We start from the raw sequence: 15694 nt of genomic DNA on the forward strand, positions 1-15694 counted from the left end.
TCTCATCTTAATTCATACTACGATTTAATCGCATGCAGTTGCCCCCGACTTCGCAAACAATTCCGCTTATTCTTATTGTAACAATTTTAAATAATTTAATTTCCGTGATTCTTGGCAATCATGGTAAAATTGAGTAAAATTGAGTATCCTCAGGTCACTTGTGATCCACAAGATATATTTATATATAAATGTATACCCTGATACTAATATATATTAGGTCTACTCTAATCAAGGCGTCAAGTCTTTTTGAGCGCTCAGTCGCAGACAGGGGCTATTGTCTGCCGAACTTATTCCAACTGTAATGCATTATTTTTGCAGGCATTAAATATGACTTCTTTTAATATAAAAATAATAAACATTGCGCTGCTATACTAACAAATCAACAGTTGAAAAAGTTAAATTCTGCTGGCAGGCGCATCATATTTCTAGCAGGGGCCTTCTTGCATTGCTTCAGGAAGAGATCTTGAATAGAGTAACATAATCCCGCATAAAACAAGCATAGTTTGAAGATCATTCATAGAAGGTGGGAGGTCTTGACTCGAGAAGAATACAAGCCCAATATAATATACTTTTTCGTTGTGAATCCACTGCCCACCGAATAATTTTTCTTTAGTAGCTGGCAGGTCAGTTCGTCATTGACGTCGAAATTTCACCTGGTCTGCCAATCGGTTGGTAATGAGCTCGTCTTGCGCCGCTGGCCGGAAAGATGTCTGATCGTCGACAACTTCTCCTGCCAATACCAATTCTTCCGTGGAACGCGCTCATCCTACAGGTGGTTTTCCTTTAGATTTTCATCATATCTTGATTCCTTAATATTCACGGACGCAGCAAGCCGTACTTCTACGTTTAGACGCATATCTAAACACCTTAAGATAATTTTTTAAGTTTGGATCGTCCCTGGTTCAAATACCAGATCCGCCTAAAGATTCTTTCTGGAATCTGTCATGTGTACAGTTTTTTTTTCTCCTCTCGATATATTATCATAATATTGACTCACTTCTTTCCATCGCATACGTAATAAGTATCCGAAATGGTCAAACATTTCATATAATATTGGAATATATTTGAATAATTGCAACAAACTGAATTTATCCAACATACTTGGTTGCCTACGTTCACATCCCAAGTAAATAAATGCTTTCGCCGCGTTTGGTTTTTAAACGCGCTTAATTTATCAATGTCATCGCGCATCGAACAAACTAAACTCTTCTAATTGGCACAAAGTGTACGCAATGATCGCTTCGAGTACACACGGGCTTCTTTCTCATTTTACCGGTTGCACGGATTAAGGTGCACCCTCATAGTACGGTCGTACATTGCGACACGTTCAAGTTTTATATATGCAGTTGCGCCGCTGGACTGTTCTTCGTCTGATTTCCGAAGCGAGCGCACGAAGCGCTCGGAAGGTCGCGCGGCATCAGCTGATTTGTGTTGTGACAGTCGAGCCAGTCGAACAGCAGTGCGCCGTGCACCTCGCAGCTCTCGCAGTCTCCCGACGAGCGGAATCGCTGCGCGCTGTTTACTTATTGATTCGTCACAAGCCCGTCGAGAGCGCGTTGTAAACAACGCAGTGAGCGCGCGGCGACGGTTCGTGCGCGATCGAACAGGAAAAACAATTGAATACATACGATCGTAACGAAGCAAGAGGCCACCGCGCCACCCACAACATCGGCAATTGTGGATTCCATATTCCATGAGTGCTGAAACAAATCGCTGAAGCACAAATGACGTCATTGTACGACTGAAACTCGTCAGTGTGTGAGAGTGCGAAGTGCGCGAAGAAAAAAACGCGACGCAGTTCGAAAATAAACATGCTATATTTAAGCGAGGCGAACTGAGTAAGTGCGTAAATAGCATAACATCTCTTGCTGCAATTTGTTGTGTGAGCCTGAGCGAGCGATCGACGAATTGCATCGCCCGCTCGGCTGGCGCAGCTTTGTTGTCAGGCGCTAGAATCGGCCTTTGTCCTTCACCTTGCTGCGCGCTGCACTCTTTTGTTTTATTTTTCTTCCACACCCCTGTCGCTTGTCTATCGTTGCTTATTTCTTGTTTGTATATGCGCTTGAACGCGTAATGGCGACTGTCGTGCATCGAAAAATGTAAGCGAGTTGTTTAATTGCGCCTCATCGCGTCCAATTGCGCAATACGTGCGCGCTCCTTTGTTTTCTATCCGTTCTGCTCTCACACACACACAATTCATACGCAATCCATTGACTCACACATATGTACGTACATGCACGCAGTTGTTTACTAAACAAACGCCAGCTGTTTTTTTTTATTCTCAGTGCAACTTATAAAAATAGGTGTTACTAATTAATGACACGCCTCATATTCGTACATTTTCTATCTTATGGCCTGTAAATTGCAGATAAATGGGCTAAATAGCAGCAGACATTGTAAAATTGATTTGTATAAGGATGGCCGCCGAAAGTCCGATTCGGACAAAAGCGAACTCTGGCAATGTTGTCCTGCCACAGCACGTCACAGATCCGACGATCTTGGACGGCGTCGCTGGATTTATCAGCGATTACGTCCCAGCTGCGTATACATTACCAGCTGACAATAAGGATCAAATCCAGTGGGCTAGATTCGAGCAGCTCGCTCATGTTGAATTGAACAATGTCAGTGATTTCGACAAGGTGCTACCTCCGCCTGTCATCTTGATTTTGGGATATACAACAGGTATTCAAATCTGGGCTGTGCCTGCCACTGGAGAGGCCAAGGAGATTTTATCTTGGCGGCATGGTTCTGTGAAGGTGTTGACTGTTCTTCCGAATCCGGAGAAGATTGGCGTCAAAGCAGTTGATACCTATGCGACAAAACGACCGCTGATTGCGTTGTGTGACAATGTTGCGCCTGGTAATGATTTTTGTTCGTTGTCTTATATTTCACTCAAAAATAGTGAACAGGTAAGCGTAATTTATTTTTATTTGTGTAATATTTCACAATATGATTTTGGTTTTATCTTAGGTGAAGTTAATAAAATTTAAAAATCCTATTTTGGATGTGGTTGCAAACAAACGCTCGGTTGTGGTGACTTTTTCTGAACGTATTGCTATTTTTGATGCGTTCACATTGGAAGACCGTGCTACGGTAACAACTTGTTATCTGAGTCCCGGAATTTACCAGAATCCAGTTGCCCTTGGCACAAGATGGTTGGCATATGCTGAAAATAAGTTAATTCAGTCAAGAAGAAGCAGTGGTGGCAATGATGGCGAGGGAGTGCAGAGTTATACCGCTACGGTTCTGCATGCAGCGAAATCATTAGGAAGAGGATTGCGTGAATTGAGCGATGCTGTAGCTAGCAGTTTGACAGGAGTACAACAACAAAAACCTGGTTTAGTTGGGCAAACTACACCTGGTGATGTTCAACAGAAGGGCGTCGTTACCATTTTGGATATTGAGGTAAGACATTTATTTGGTTGCATACATTAATCTGAAATATAATTTCATTTTTGTGTGTAAATAGAAACCGCAATGCGATGAATCAACCCAGTCTGTCGACTCTGTGATAGCACACTTTACAGCCCACAAGGAAGCCATTGTTTGTCTGAAATTCGACCCCAGCGGACTTCTTCTACTGACAGCTGACAAACGAGGTTATGACTTCCACCTCTTCCGCATCCAACCACATCCGGCTGGTCCAGCCCTTGCTGCAGTCCACCATCTTTATATCCTTCACCGCGGCGATACAACAGCGCGCGTGCAAGACATGAGCTTCAGTCCGGATTCTCGCTGGGCTACGGTTTCAACTCTGCGCGGCACAACGCACGTCTTCCCTATCACACCTTACGGCGGTAACGTGGGTGTACGCACACACGCCACTCCGCATGTCGTTAACAAGATGTCGCGTTTTCATCGCTCCGCTGGCCTCACGGTCGATGGGCGTTCGAATAGTCCCGTATCGGCGGCCCTAGAAACACCCACCAATTCTAACTTACCATATCACAACCCGCGCCTGCCGCCATATCCACATCCAACTGTGGTGCAGCCACTCGCGCAGATTCGCCAACCGCTGTTTATCCAAAACAGCGTTACCCAGGCGCGTCCACCTATGGGTCGACAGCGATCTGGGTCTTCTTCAGATGAAAACTCTCAGGTTGCGCTGAGAGTGACTGCTTGTTTTGCTGCGGCTAGGGCATGGATTGAATCACCCACACAAGCAAGGGAGCCTGTTATGAAACCACAGGTGAAACCTGTTGAGAGTTTATTTATAATGTCACTGCATGGTTCGTTGATTCAGTATGATCTTGAGCCGAAGAGCTCTGCCTCTGTTCCGAAGGAGAAAATCTGCGATGATACACTAATTGAATTAATCGTAACTGCGAAGGCGCAGTGGGTTTTACAAAGGTCGCCGTCATCCAAGGACGTACAACCACCATTGTCTACAGGCAGTTTGTCGCTGATTTGCCCACCAGAAATATGCAAGAGAAGCAAACCTGATCACACAGATGACAAATGGTTGTCACAGGTTGAGATTGTTACTCACGCTGGACCGCATCGTAGATTGTGGATGGGCCCACAATTTACTTTCAAAACGTACAATAATTCAGCATCAGGGTAAGTATATATGTAATAAAACTAAAATGGCGGCCATAGTTACACTTCTTTTAGCACTTCATTGAACATAATGGATTCACAAGTAGTAGAAATCGGTCGCTCGAAGCCAGTCAACATGCCGATCAGCGCGGCGTATCCGATACTCATCGAGGCAGGTTCGGTGAGTAGTTGCGAGCCATCCCCGAAGCTCCTAGACACTCTGCAGAAGAACTTTGAGGAGTTTGGAGGTAGCTGGACCGGCGAGTTGCAATTACGCGAAGATTTAGCAGACGCTATGTTGGAATCTCCCGGCGTAAGAGACTCAGGTAGGTCGTGTTGATTTCCACGGTTAGTATGTACATAATTCTAGTCTAGTTTAATTTTATTTATACTTGGGTTATGGTGCAAAATAAATTTGCTTTATTCTTACTCTGCGTTTTTACAAACTTATAAATATTTCATTGAAGTGCGTAACATAACATAAAAGAATTTAATTTAATAATTGCACTGAAATAAGGTGTTATTACCCTTAAAAGTGAAATATTTGTAAATACTTGGGTTTTATTTATTTGGCACTAAGTACGTCTTATTGTTTATTCGCTTGACTATACAATTAAGTTTGGTACACGAAGATCAGATTTAGCCAACGGCAGGCGACTACAACACCTGAACCTTACATAACGAATGCGTGTGATTGGTATTTTCTCTAAACCGAAGCAGCTTTTTCCGTTTTTCAATTAATTAACTTACTCGCTCATTAATTCAACTTAATCGAATGAAATGTATATTGTGTGCCTGCCGCCCCAGACAGTGGAAGAATCTGTGTGCACCTCTCGTTTCTGTCGTTGCTATGTTTGTTCGAATCGAAATTAGATTTTGATTTGGCGAATTGAGTTTGAGCGCAATAACGCTGAGAGACGCAAGTCGGTAATACCTGCCATTGGCTTTTTCTGTTCAGGTGGACGCTGCGTGATCGTGTCGATGAAAGCGCAATGCCACGGCGGGGGCGGCAGCGGCGCGGGTGGCGCGGGCGTGGCGAAGGTTGTGAATCCGCTCGGCATGGTGGTGACGGTGCACTCCGACGACGATTCGGAGGTGGCGGACGCGGCAGCGCACAAGGACGAGGTAATCCACGAGAATTGCGACGAAGCGCTCTTTCGACCGGTGGTCGCGTCCAAGGCGGTCGTGTTCGCCGAGCCGAAGAACGTGCGTACGAAGATCGCCACCAACGTGCTGCATCATAACAAATGCGCGCCACTCGCGAAGAAAGAGGAAGCGCCGGAATCGACGATCAAGAATTGCAAGCGTGATAAGACGAACGCCACTATCAATAAGAATAAAACGACTAAACTCGCCGATCGCGTCAGCCAGAAAGAGAATTTTGAGTCACCAAATGTTTTAGAGCTTGTCAAGGAATCTCCTGTCGGCGAGCCAACCACCGGTAAGTCCACAGCCAGCAAGAAGCAGAAAAAAGAGGCGAAGAAGAAACTTGTCGACTTGCCAACGCCCAACATGGAGGAACCTATTAGTTTAGGTGATCCCAAGTCAATTGATGCTATTGATATGGAAGTGGACGCGGTGTCTTTCGAAACACTTATGCTTGCGACGCCTGCAAGCCAGGAGTTTGAAGTTCATGAGGTACATTTCGACAGTAAGGAAGCAACAGTCGAACTCCTACATGATTCATTTTTTGACGCAAGCGAAGCATGCCAGGATATTGAGATTATTAAAGAGGAATCGTCTTTTGCAAACGAGTTTGACATTGAGTATGATTTAAAGGAACCAATGAGCACTATGATTGACGTGTTTGATTCCGATCTGGTTCCTCCGCCTGCACCGAACAGTGATTTGATAAAACTGGAAAGAGAGAGGATAGAAAAAGAAAAGGAAGTAATCTCATCCTCTGAGGAGGCCGCTACGATCGATGAGAAACAATTGACGAAAAAGCCGCGTAAACCAAAAGCAAAACTTGGCGTACGCATTGGTAACTCTTCATCTTCCGCAAAATCGGAAAAAGAAGAGCATAGAACGAGAGAATCCACACCGGAAATCACGCCAATGCCGCGAACGTGGAGTTCTATTGCGTCCACTGCTAAAGTTGAAGTGGAAGATGTACCTGTCTCACTACCTGAGTTGCCACCGTTGGAAGAGTTCACTTTTACTCTTCCAACTATGGACTATTCTAAAGCGCTTAAAGATGATAAGAGTGACAAACCGGAAAAAGACTACTCTGAAACAACAGATGTTCCGGTTGAAGATGGCGATAATTTGCTGAAAGTTGATAAGACCTCCGACGAGAACTCCAGCAGTCAAACGGAGACAACCGAAAGTGACGACTCCAGCAAAGTACCGCCGGTGATTATGGACACCGAAGAAGACGCCACACAACAGGTGGAGGTCAAACCTAAGGCCACCAGTAATAAAGGCAAAAAGTCGAAAAAGAAACGGCGATAATGCTATGAAATAATTTTTAATTTAATTGCACTGCAAAAAAAAATCAACAAAAAGGATAAAACAAAATCAAAATGAAAGCGTAATATGTATGTAAACACATACAGTGAATTTATGTAGCGCGCAACACGCAAAGTTTAAAGTAGCGTTCGATATAGGTTAGGTGTTGATTGCGTACGGTTATGTAACACGCTGAATGTGGTGCATTTGCAAAAAAATGTTGCACGCTTGTTTAAATTCACCGTATGTACAATTTGAAAACGAAAAAGTACCAAAAAACAATTGATATCATTAAGTTTTAAGTTTGCACACATTTTATTTAAATAACACATTGGTGACAGAGTGTTTGTTAGAATTCGATAAGAATTGGACATCAATTGGACCAACTTCAATAATAATTGCTACTAAATGAACTTATTTTATGAAGTTTCAGTGCTAATATATTAACCAAGAAATTTATTTTAATCGTTCTGCGTATGGTAATGTTTATTGCTTGACATGTGCAGAAATCGTATAGCCAATTGAATGTTATTTTATTTTATTATATATGACGATTAAGATGAGATTGAGTAGTGTTGCAGATGTGACATGTGAACATGTAAGTTTAACAAAGCTCTATTTTGCATAAAAATGAAACAAAAACGAAAATGTTCACAAAAAAATCGAGACAAAATGTAAAAATTCCAAAAACAATGTGTTCGAAATGATCTTATTTATTTATTTGAAAACGTAAGATAAGAAATTTTATTAATTAGTATTTAAGTTGCTGAGCGACGTGCAGGGAAATATTGTGTGTCGGAAAGAATGCTTTAATCTCAATGAAGCCGACAATCATTCAAACGTAAAATTTAAGAATACAACAATTGCAACTAAATTTCATATCAAACCAAATCTTGCTTTTCAATTTAAGTAGTCAAATGCATACTTAAGAAGTAATTAAATACACACAATATTTCCAGGAGCGTGCAAAAGTCGAAAAAGAAAAACTTATATAGCTGCTTATATTATCATATTATGAAACTTTGAAGTAAGCGAATTCACTACCACTACCGTAATGAATAGCTCTTTGTTTATTGTACATAGAATTGCTGATCAAGATTGCATTCGGTAGTAGTATCCATTCAAAATGATTGTTCAGATATAATCGATAATCTACATAAATTGTGTAATAACGCCGATTAACAAGGTAAAACGAGTGATACAGAAAATAATAATTAACTTAAGAAACTTACAAAGTTAAGAAGCAACCTTGGATATACGTTCGATGAATCTTCCAACAACTCATATGATGCATGCCCGCGTAAATACTTTATTGGGCATATTTATTATTATTTAATTGATTTGATTTACGTTCAAAGATACAATGAATTTGAAAATGTAAAAACAGATAACGTAAAGCATGATTCGACATTGTATGCTCGGATTGTAGTTGTTGATGTAACATTGGTTTGTCAGTAGATGACTTATATCATTAGATTGTTAATTACAGTTAACTGGGACACATTGACACACAAACAAAAAACAAGCAAACAGTTGTTAACCATTTAATAAGAGAAATTAGTACAGAGTAAGCGAGATAAAAACAATTTAAAAAAAAAACAGTGCAGAAATTACATTTTAAGAATAACAATGTGAGAAAAAAAAAAGAAGAATAAAAGTTTATAAAAGCAAATCGGCATAGATTATTCTGTAAACCTGTGGTGTAAATGTAATTTTTGTCATAGAAGTGTATTAAGTTATTGTAATGTGAGTGTTTTTGTATTTTAGGTGAGCAGTCAACCACCGAATGCATTTATCGTGATGCGGAGGACTTCAGCTCAGCGTCCAGCTTCAGTTCAGCAAGCAGAGCATCGCCGACGCCATCTTGCAATGGCGACATACTTTTGCACTTTCCTGGAGATTCTAGCAGTTCAATCTAATCACAACTTTCAAACATTTCCTTTATACTAAATATTTTTTTCATTTCATTTTTGTTTTTCTGTTCTAAATGATGGATTATAGTGATGAATGTGTGATAACGGATCGAAATCAATATTTAAGTCGGTGCTATACGCCTCAATCTGAGCTATGCGAGCCTAGCAAATGTGATAGTGATATTGAATGGTGGTTTGATAGAGGCATGGCAGAAATTTAGTGGTAAACGGCTCAGATTATCATTAATTGGAATAATTACTAGCAATATTTTCATTTTGTAATAGAAAGAATTCATAAATTGATTGTGGTTTTGAAGAAGTGATTGGGGTTGTCTTTAAGTTTACTTTTTATTCTTCAATAAGCATCTTGAATACTTTTTAATGGATTATAATCCTAATCTCATAAGGCATGATATTTATGCACAATATTTGATATTATCCAATGATGAATGTTATATAATCAAATAATCATGGGTGTTATACTTCAGTTGTGGCATTTTATTATGTATTTTTATAAACTTTAAACAAAATAATCAATAAAATGTATAAACTTACCAATATTTTTAGGTAGATTTAATAAAATGCATTTTTGTGTTACTTTTCATTTTGAAATTGACGATGTATGTGAGACATATGTATTTTGTTTGAAATTAATGCGAATGTTAAAGTTGGCTTTGAAATTTAAATCTATCAAATGTGAAAACTCCTATAGCATTCGGACCGTTCGTACATCATGTATTTTGGCTAAGTAACTAAATTTAACTTGAAAATAGAAACCGTATCATTCGACTAAGCTTTACGTCGCTTCCTAGCGATACAGAAGAGATTTGTCGTCTGATCCTGAACGCACAAAGGCACAGACTCATACGATTTGGCCGCCATAGTTGTTTGACATGGTAAGCGACACTTTGATAAAAACTAATCATTGTCAGAATTGTTGTCATCGCTCGTGATTACAGATTCTGTTCGCGGATGGGAGCAGTGGAATACGATTTGTCGCAGACTCGCGCTTGATTTGTTTGATTTCGTCGATGCAAACTGCTTGCGGTGACCGGTAAGCTGTTCGGCCATTTTGTTATGTTTTCAAATATTTATTTATTACTAAAGAAAGGGGATATAAGCTTTACAACAATGTGTGAGAGTGTCAGTTTCAAAGCAACAGTGTACTATCGTTGTTTCTGATGTGGTTGCTAGCGAGCTGATCTGTCAGAAAAAAAAAACATTTGTTCAAAATTTCATTCACCTCCAACGAACAGCAAAAAAACCTCAAGATCGGCGCGCGACTCTCGTTATCATTTTACTACGTTTTGCCGTTTGCTATTTGGCGTGTGAGCCAGTCAGTGAATTCAACGCGCACACGTGCCCGACGCGCACCGGCATGAGCTCCTCACCGCCGATCTGAGCTAGTATCATTTACGCGCACGTTTTCATTTTCATCCTCATCGAATTGTGCATTCTTCTCTGCACTGTGAAGGAAACGCTCGCCAGCATCGCGGTGGTTTAATTGCGTAACGACGATCCGCCGTCGCATCCAAAACAACTAAAGAAGATGTTCAGCATTTGTCGACAACAAGTCGTCTCCACTTTGATTCGGTGCACCGGTAGAAATTTCTGTGTTTATAAGATTGTTCCGAGGATCAACGCATCAGTCATCCCGAAACTTGATACCCGACAATGCCTGGGTGAGTTACAGCTTGCGATTTTCGCCGGAATTCAACAACAATATTCATATAACCTCCAATATTTATTTATCATAGGCGTACACAATTTAAATCGACCATGCATCAGATACTACTCAAAAAAGGAACACGATGATGATGATGATGAATGTGAAGAGAAAAAGAAAAAGGTGTGCAAACCGAAACCAATCAAGGAATGTGTATCAAAGGAAGGTTCCAATAAAAAGGTTTAAATTCAAAGAAATAAAATTATCTTATATCTTTAAGTATAATATTTGAACTTTCAGCAATTACCATATCTTCAAGAATGTGCACGCCCAAACCTTATGAGTGACTGTCCAAAACCAGATTGTCCTCATGAACCAGAAGGCAAGGGTCCTAACAAAAACCTCTTGCTGGGCTTGCTCGCGCTGTTGGGCGCGCTTGCCGGCATTTGGTATATGCTCAATCGCGATAAGAAAGATGTGTGCACAATACCAAGCAAGATGATGCTCAAGGACAAGAAGAAGGAAACCTCATGCCTAACCAGGAAACCTCCCGTTAAGGAACCGAAATGCTCGGATGACATTCCTAACAGTGTACCCTATCTGTTAATTGGCGGTGGTACCGCTGCCTTCTCCGCATTCCGCGCGATTAAGTCGTCTGATCCACGCGCAAAGGTGCTGGTTGTCACAGACGAGGAAAACTTCCCGTACATGCGTCCACCACTATCCAAGGAGTTGTGGTATGCTGATGGTGCTGGCGCTGACAACTTGGAATTCAAGCAATGGAATGGTGCTGTTCGCAGGTACGATATTCCAAATCTTGCATTAAATATTGAATATAATATAATTTATTTTTTTATTTTTAGTTTGTATTATGAACCAAATGAGTTCTATTTGAAGACCAAAGATTTGATCGTTTCCGATAACGGAGGTGTAGCAGTTGCACGCGGTTGGACCGTCACACATTTAGATGTTCCTAATAAAAAGGCATATTTGGAGGATGGATACGAAATTGCCTATGACAAAGTATTAATTGCGACTGGTAAGTTGACTGATTAAAAAATAACCGAAAATATAATATCTTCTGGATTTTTTCGTTAGGTTCAAAACCAAAGAATTTGGATGTCATCGAGAAGGGTGATGAATGTGTCAAAATGCGCGCAACGACATACCGCACAGTTGCCGATTTCCAATACCTCTCGAAACTGCTTGAAAAGGCCAACTCTGTTACCATCATCGGTGGAGGTTTTCTTGGCAGTGAACTTGCTTGTGCCTTAGGACGAAAAAGTATATTTACACGAAATACAACTTTGTATTAATGAATATTAATGTTTTTCTTGTTTCTTTAGAAAAATTTAAGGTTTACCAAATTTTTAAAGAAAAAGGACACATGGGATCTGTCCTCCCCGAATACCTCAGCACCTGGACAACAGAAAAGGTGCGACGCGAAGGCGTTGAAGTGTACCCCTCTACCGAGGTGGTTGGCGCTGCTGGCAGTGACAAGAACGTCACGCTCAAACTGAGCAACGGCAAGAGTATTACCTCCGAGTTGGTGATCGTCGCCGTTGGCGCTGTGCCTGAGACCGGTTTAGCTAGTAAGTCCTGCCTGGAGGTCGACCACGACTTCGGCGGCTATTTGGTTAATACCGAATTGATGGCGAGATCAAACGTGTACGTCGCCGGTGACTCTGCATGCTTCTACGATCCGTCGCTTGGCCGCCGACGTATTGAACATCACGACAACGCTGTGATCAGTGGGCGCTTGGCTGGAGAAAACATGACCGGCGCTTCGAAGCCCTATAATCATCAAAGCATGTTCTGGTCTGATTTGGGCCCAGATATTGGTTACGAGGCGATTGGTTTGGTGCACTCTTCGCTGCCCACAGTTGGCGTATTTGCCAAGGTAAGTGAAACGAAGGAAGAGATTCCCGATGTGCCTCCTATCCAAGAAGTACCTGAATCGTGCATGTCTTACCTGCCTCCCGAGGAAGAGGAAAAGCAGCGCAAGTTGAAAGCTGAATACGAAGAAAAGCTGCGTTGTGCTGAGGAGGCTAAAAAGAAGGCGCAGCAAGAGCATGAACAACTCGCAAAGGAGGCCAAGGATCAACCATCACCGGAATACAATAAGGGCGTGATATTCTACTTGAGGGATGACATCATCGTTGGCATTGTGCTTTGGAATGTGTTTAACCGCATGGGCATCGCGCGGCAAGTGCTGAAAGATCAGTGTAAATATGAGGACCTTAACGAAGTTGCGAAATTATTTAACATCCACGAGGAGGAATAGTTATATAAGTGCGTACCAGCACGATTACAAATATTAAACATCTCGGCTCTGCCATTTCAGGTGTAAATAAACTAATATCTTTTATTATTTACAGGCAAATTATGTATTAAAGGGTGTTTTTGATCGATGTTTGAAAGTCGGAGGTGTATGCATTTTCACAAGTGATTTATTATATTCTTGTGTATGTATATATTTATACATATTGATATAAATGTTTTTGTTCTCATTTGAAAAAGGAAGGTTCAAAGTGTCGTGACCCAGTGAAAGCAAAGCACAACGATTTTTTTGTTTAAAACTTTTATTTAAATATTGTTTAGGCGTTCTGCACAGTGATTGCGCAACTTATGATCCCACTCTTCTTAAGATTATCTGCAAGTTGCGAACATAATTCATAAGTTACATTGACAATAATTTGCTAAGATGACAATTTTATATCTTACTATATCTAGTTTTGTATAAATTGATCAGTGGAAGTTCAAACAGCATTGACCATAAGTAAGCGAAAAACATGGTTAGAAACACATCCGAGATCCATGTGCGTACCTGCGCATAAACAATACATAACAATATTATAAATGATATCAGCTATCATCAATAACAATTAATTACCAAATATACGAGGTCTATATAAATTGGATTCCTTGCAGTAATAGCATGGTAACCGATTTCCAAATTACTTAAAACAAACATGGAAAAACACAGATTGCTGACAAATTTAAAGATTGGATGTGACAAAAATCTGTTGACCATTTCTACAATGTCAATGAATAATTTAATTAATATTGAAGATATTTGAACAATCAATTAGAAAGTTTTAAATGCATACCACATCTTTCTGCCAAACAATTGAAAATGATCCAAGTCAAACAAACACCCCACAGGGGTCTACCGAAAGTAGCCAACATTATAGCAAACATCGAATTTGGTTCTTGAATTAAGTATCTTGCTGGATAAGCAATGCTCGCCATTAATATCAATATCAAAATCCAAATAAAAAAGTAAATAATCTATAATTTAAATAGTTTAGAGAAAAGTTAGTTTTGCATTTTATTTACCTTATTTATTTTTTTCATGTGCTTGTCAACATTGATTGCTTTCGATCCAGCATAGATCCCTAATAAAAATATGGCAAAACGTGAGTGGGTGGAATAAATACTGAAATTAAATCATGCGATTAGTAAAGCATAACTTCCAAATTCTTCTAAGGTGTGCAAAAGTTACTTTGAATTATTTTCATTCATTGCAACGATCATTGGAATAAACATAGCCGACACAACTAAAGACATAAACATGATGTGAATGGTCCACGCTTTCTTTGTATGTTGAAAATTTCCCAAAGGGATCAGAATTAATGGAGTTAACACGTGCATTTGCATAACTGCTGCTATATACCATGTTTGCGGTAAACACTAAAAGAATTTAAAGAAATTAGACAGTGAAAGACATTTTCAAAAAAGTATTGCATTACCATATTGTCAGGGTTTGAATAATTCTGAAAGAAGAAAAAATATGACAACCAATGATCAAGACAAGATTGTCTGGCCTGTTGAACACCCAGTTGATAAATTGGACCGGATCCTACTCTCCTAGAAATGGTAACAATAATTATAAATAAAACAACCATTGTAGGAAATATCCGTAGCAATCTTTGAAAGATAAATCGTGGCATATTCAATATCTTCATACGTGTGCCATTTTTCAACGTGTTGTAAGCCATCATAAAACCAGACAGGTAAAAGAATGTGTCTACTGCAAAGTGCGCTGAATAAATGTAATTCGAACTATCACTAAATTTTTGCTAAAACAAAAATAGTCATGTAAGCTATGCTAGATGAAATATTATCAGTTGCATACGTTTAAAAGATCAAAAGAATTTATGGCGGGAATCTTCATCGAAATATTGGCACGATTTGCGTAAATAATCCATAACATGCTAAACACTCGAAGGCCATATACACATGATATGTCGTTAGGATTCTTTTTTAATAAGTTAATGGTATTTGTGTAAATTGAAAACGATGCTACGGCACCATTAGGAGCTAAAAATAGAGTATGTACGTTTGTAAAAACAAAGTTTTCAATTGTATACCATTGGTTCCTTGTTTTCTCACGTGTAAGTCATAACAGGTAGCAGATAACATAAAAAGTGTTGTAATGACAATAAGTGTTCTATAAAACAAGTTAATTAATGTAAGAATATAGTTAAAATCAAGACTTACATGCAAAATATATCATCATTATCTAATATTACACCATCATCAGTTTGACACAAGTAGTCATTGATTACGAAAGTACTTTTTTCTAATGGAACCAAAGAAACAAACTCGTCAAAATTACAAACATCCGGCAGGCATACGCCATGTAAAGATGAAATATTTTCTTGAAAGTTATAAGTGGTGACACAATACTTTCCTCGAATACCTGTTTCTTCATCGTTTATTGTAATACATTGATCGTAATCACCTAAACTCATAATATTTCCAGTCATGAGGCCAGATGGCACTTTGCCAGTTGAATCCAACACTAAAAAATATTTACTTGCAATACTTTAGACAAAATTGTTACATTTATTTCTTACTTTGCATTGCCCATTGTGGTAACCGCTCAAATACTGATAAATTGCCTAAAATGTCAGCACATTCTTGATTTTGTGTTGAGTTATTAAATATACTTTCGTAGGGATACTTCAGAATTTGGTTTAGTTCAGAACCAAGTTCTTGAGATGCAACTTGCACGATAAAAGATACATAAAATAGGAACTTTAAAGTTGTCAATGTGTTCAACGCCATGTTTAGATATTAAGTACTTTGGTAAATTGTGCGAGAATCGAAGGCACAGCGA

At 39.6% G+C, this 15694-nt stretch overlaps 2 protein-coding genes across 2 annotated transcripts; one reads left to right on the top strand and one right to left on the bottom strand.

Annotated features, from left to right (window-relative positions):
- The first annotated feature begins 1284 nt into the window (after positions 1 to 1284).
- Positions 1285 to 13088, top strand: LOC135792134 (uncharacterized). The gene is made up of 12 exons (XM_065302754.1): positions 1285 to 1838; positions 2369 to 2909; positions 2971 to 3405; positions 3470 to 4560; positions 4615 to 4865; positions 5498 to 6955; positions 10412 to 10585; positions 10661 to 10809; positions 10870 to 11369; positions 11433 to 11608; positions 11668 to 11853; positions 11916 to 13088. Exons 2-12 carry the CDS (start codon positions 2418 to 2420, stop codon positions 12851 to 12853), a joined length of 5850 nt encoding a protein of 1949 aa, XP_065158826.1. The 5' UTR covers positions 1285 to 1838; positions 2369 to 2417; the 3' UTR covers positions 12854 to 13088.
- A 45-nt stretch (positions 13089 to 13133) lies between these two features.
- Positions 13134 to 15668, bottom strand: LOC135792723 (O-acyltransferase like protein-like). Its single transcript, XM_065303409.1, has 11 exons — positions 15432 to 15668; positions 15073 to 15376; positions 14943 to 15022; positions 14708 to 14892; positions 14322 to 14651; positions 14075 to 14262; positions 13909 to 14008; positions 13680 to 13860; positions 13463 to 13605; positions 13294 to 13396; positions 13134 to 13222 (listed from the first exon to the last, which is right to left on the bottom strand). Exons 1-11 carry the CDS (start codon positions 15640 to 15642, stop codon positions 13167 to 13169), a joined length of 1881 nt encoding a protein of 626 aa, XP_065159481.1. The 5' UTR covers positions 15643 to 15668; the 3' UTR covers positions 13134 to 13166.
- Positions 15669 to 15694: the final 26 nt, after the last annotated feature.

Source organism: Atheta coriaria, unplaced genomic scaffold (assembly GCF_025399875.1).
Source record: "Atheta coriaria isolate IRGN ID8LTWV9N9 unplaced genomic scaffold, Caltech_Dcor_3.1 hic_scaffold_5_pilon, whole genome shotgun sequence".
NCBI classification, from domain to species: Eukaryota; Metazoa; Arthropoda; class Insecta; order Coleoptera; family Staphylinidae; genus Dalotia; species Dalotia coriaria.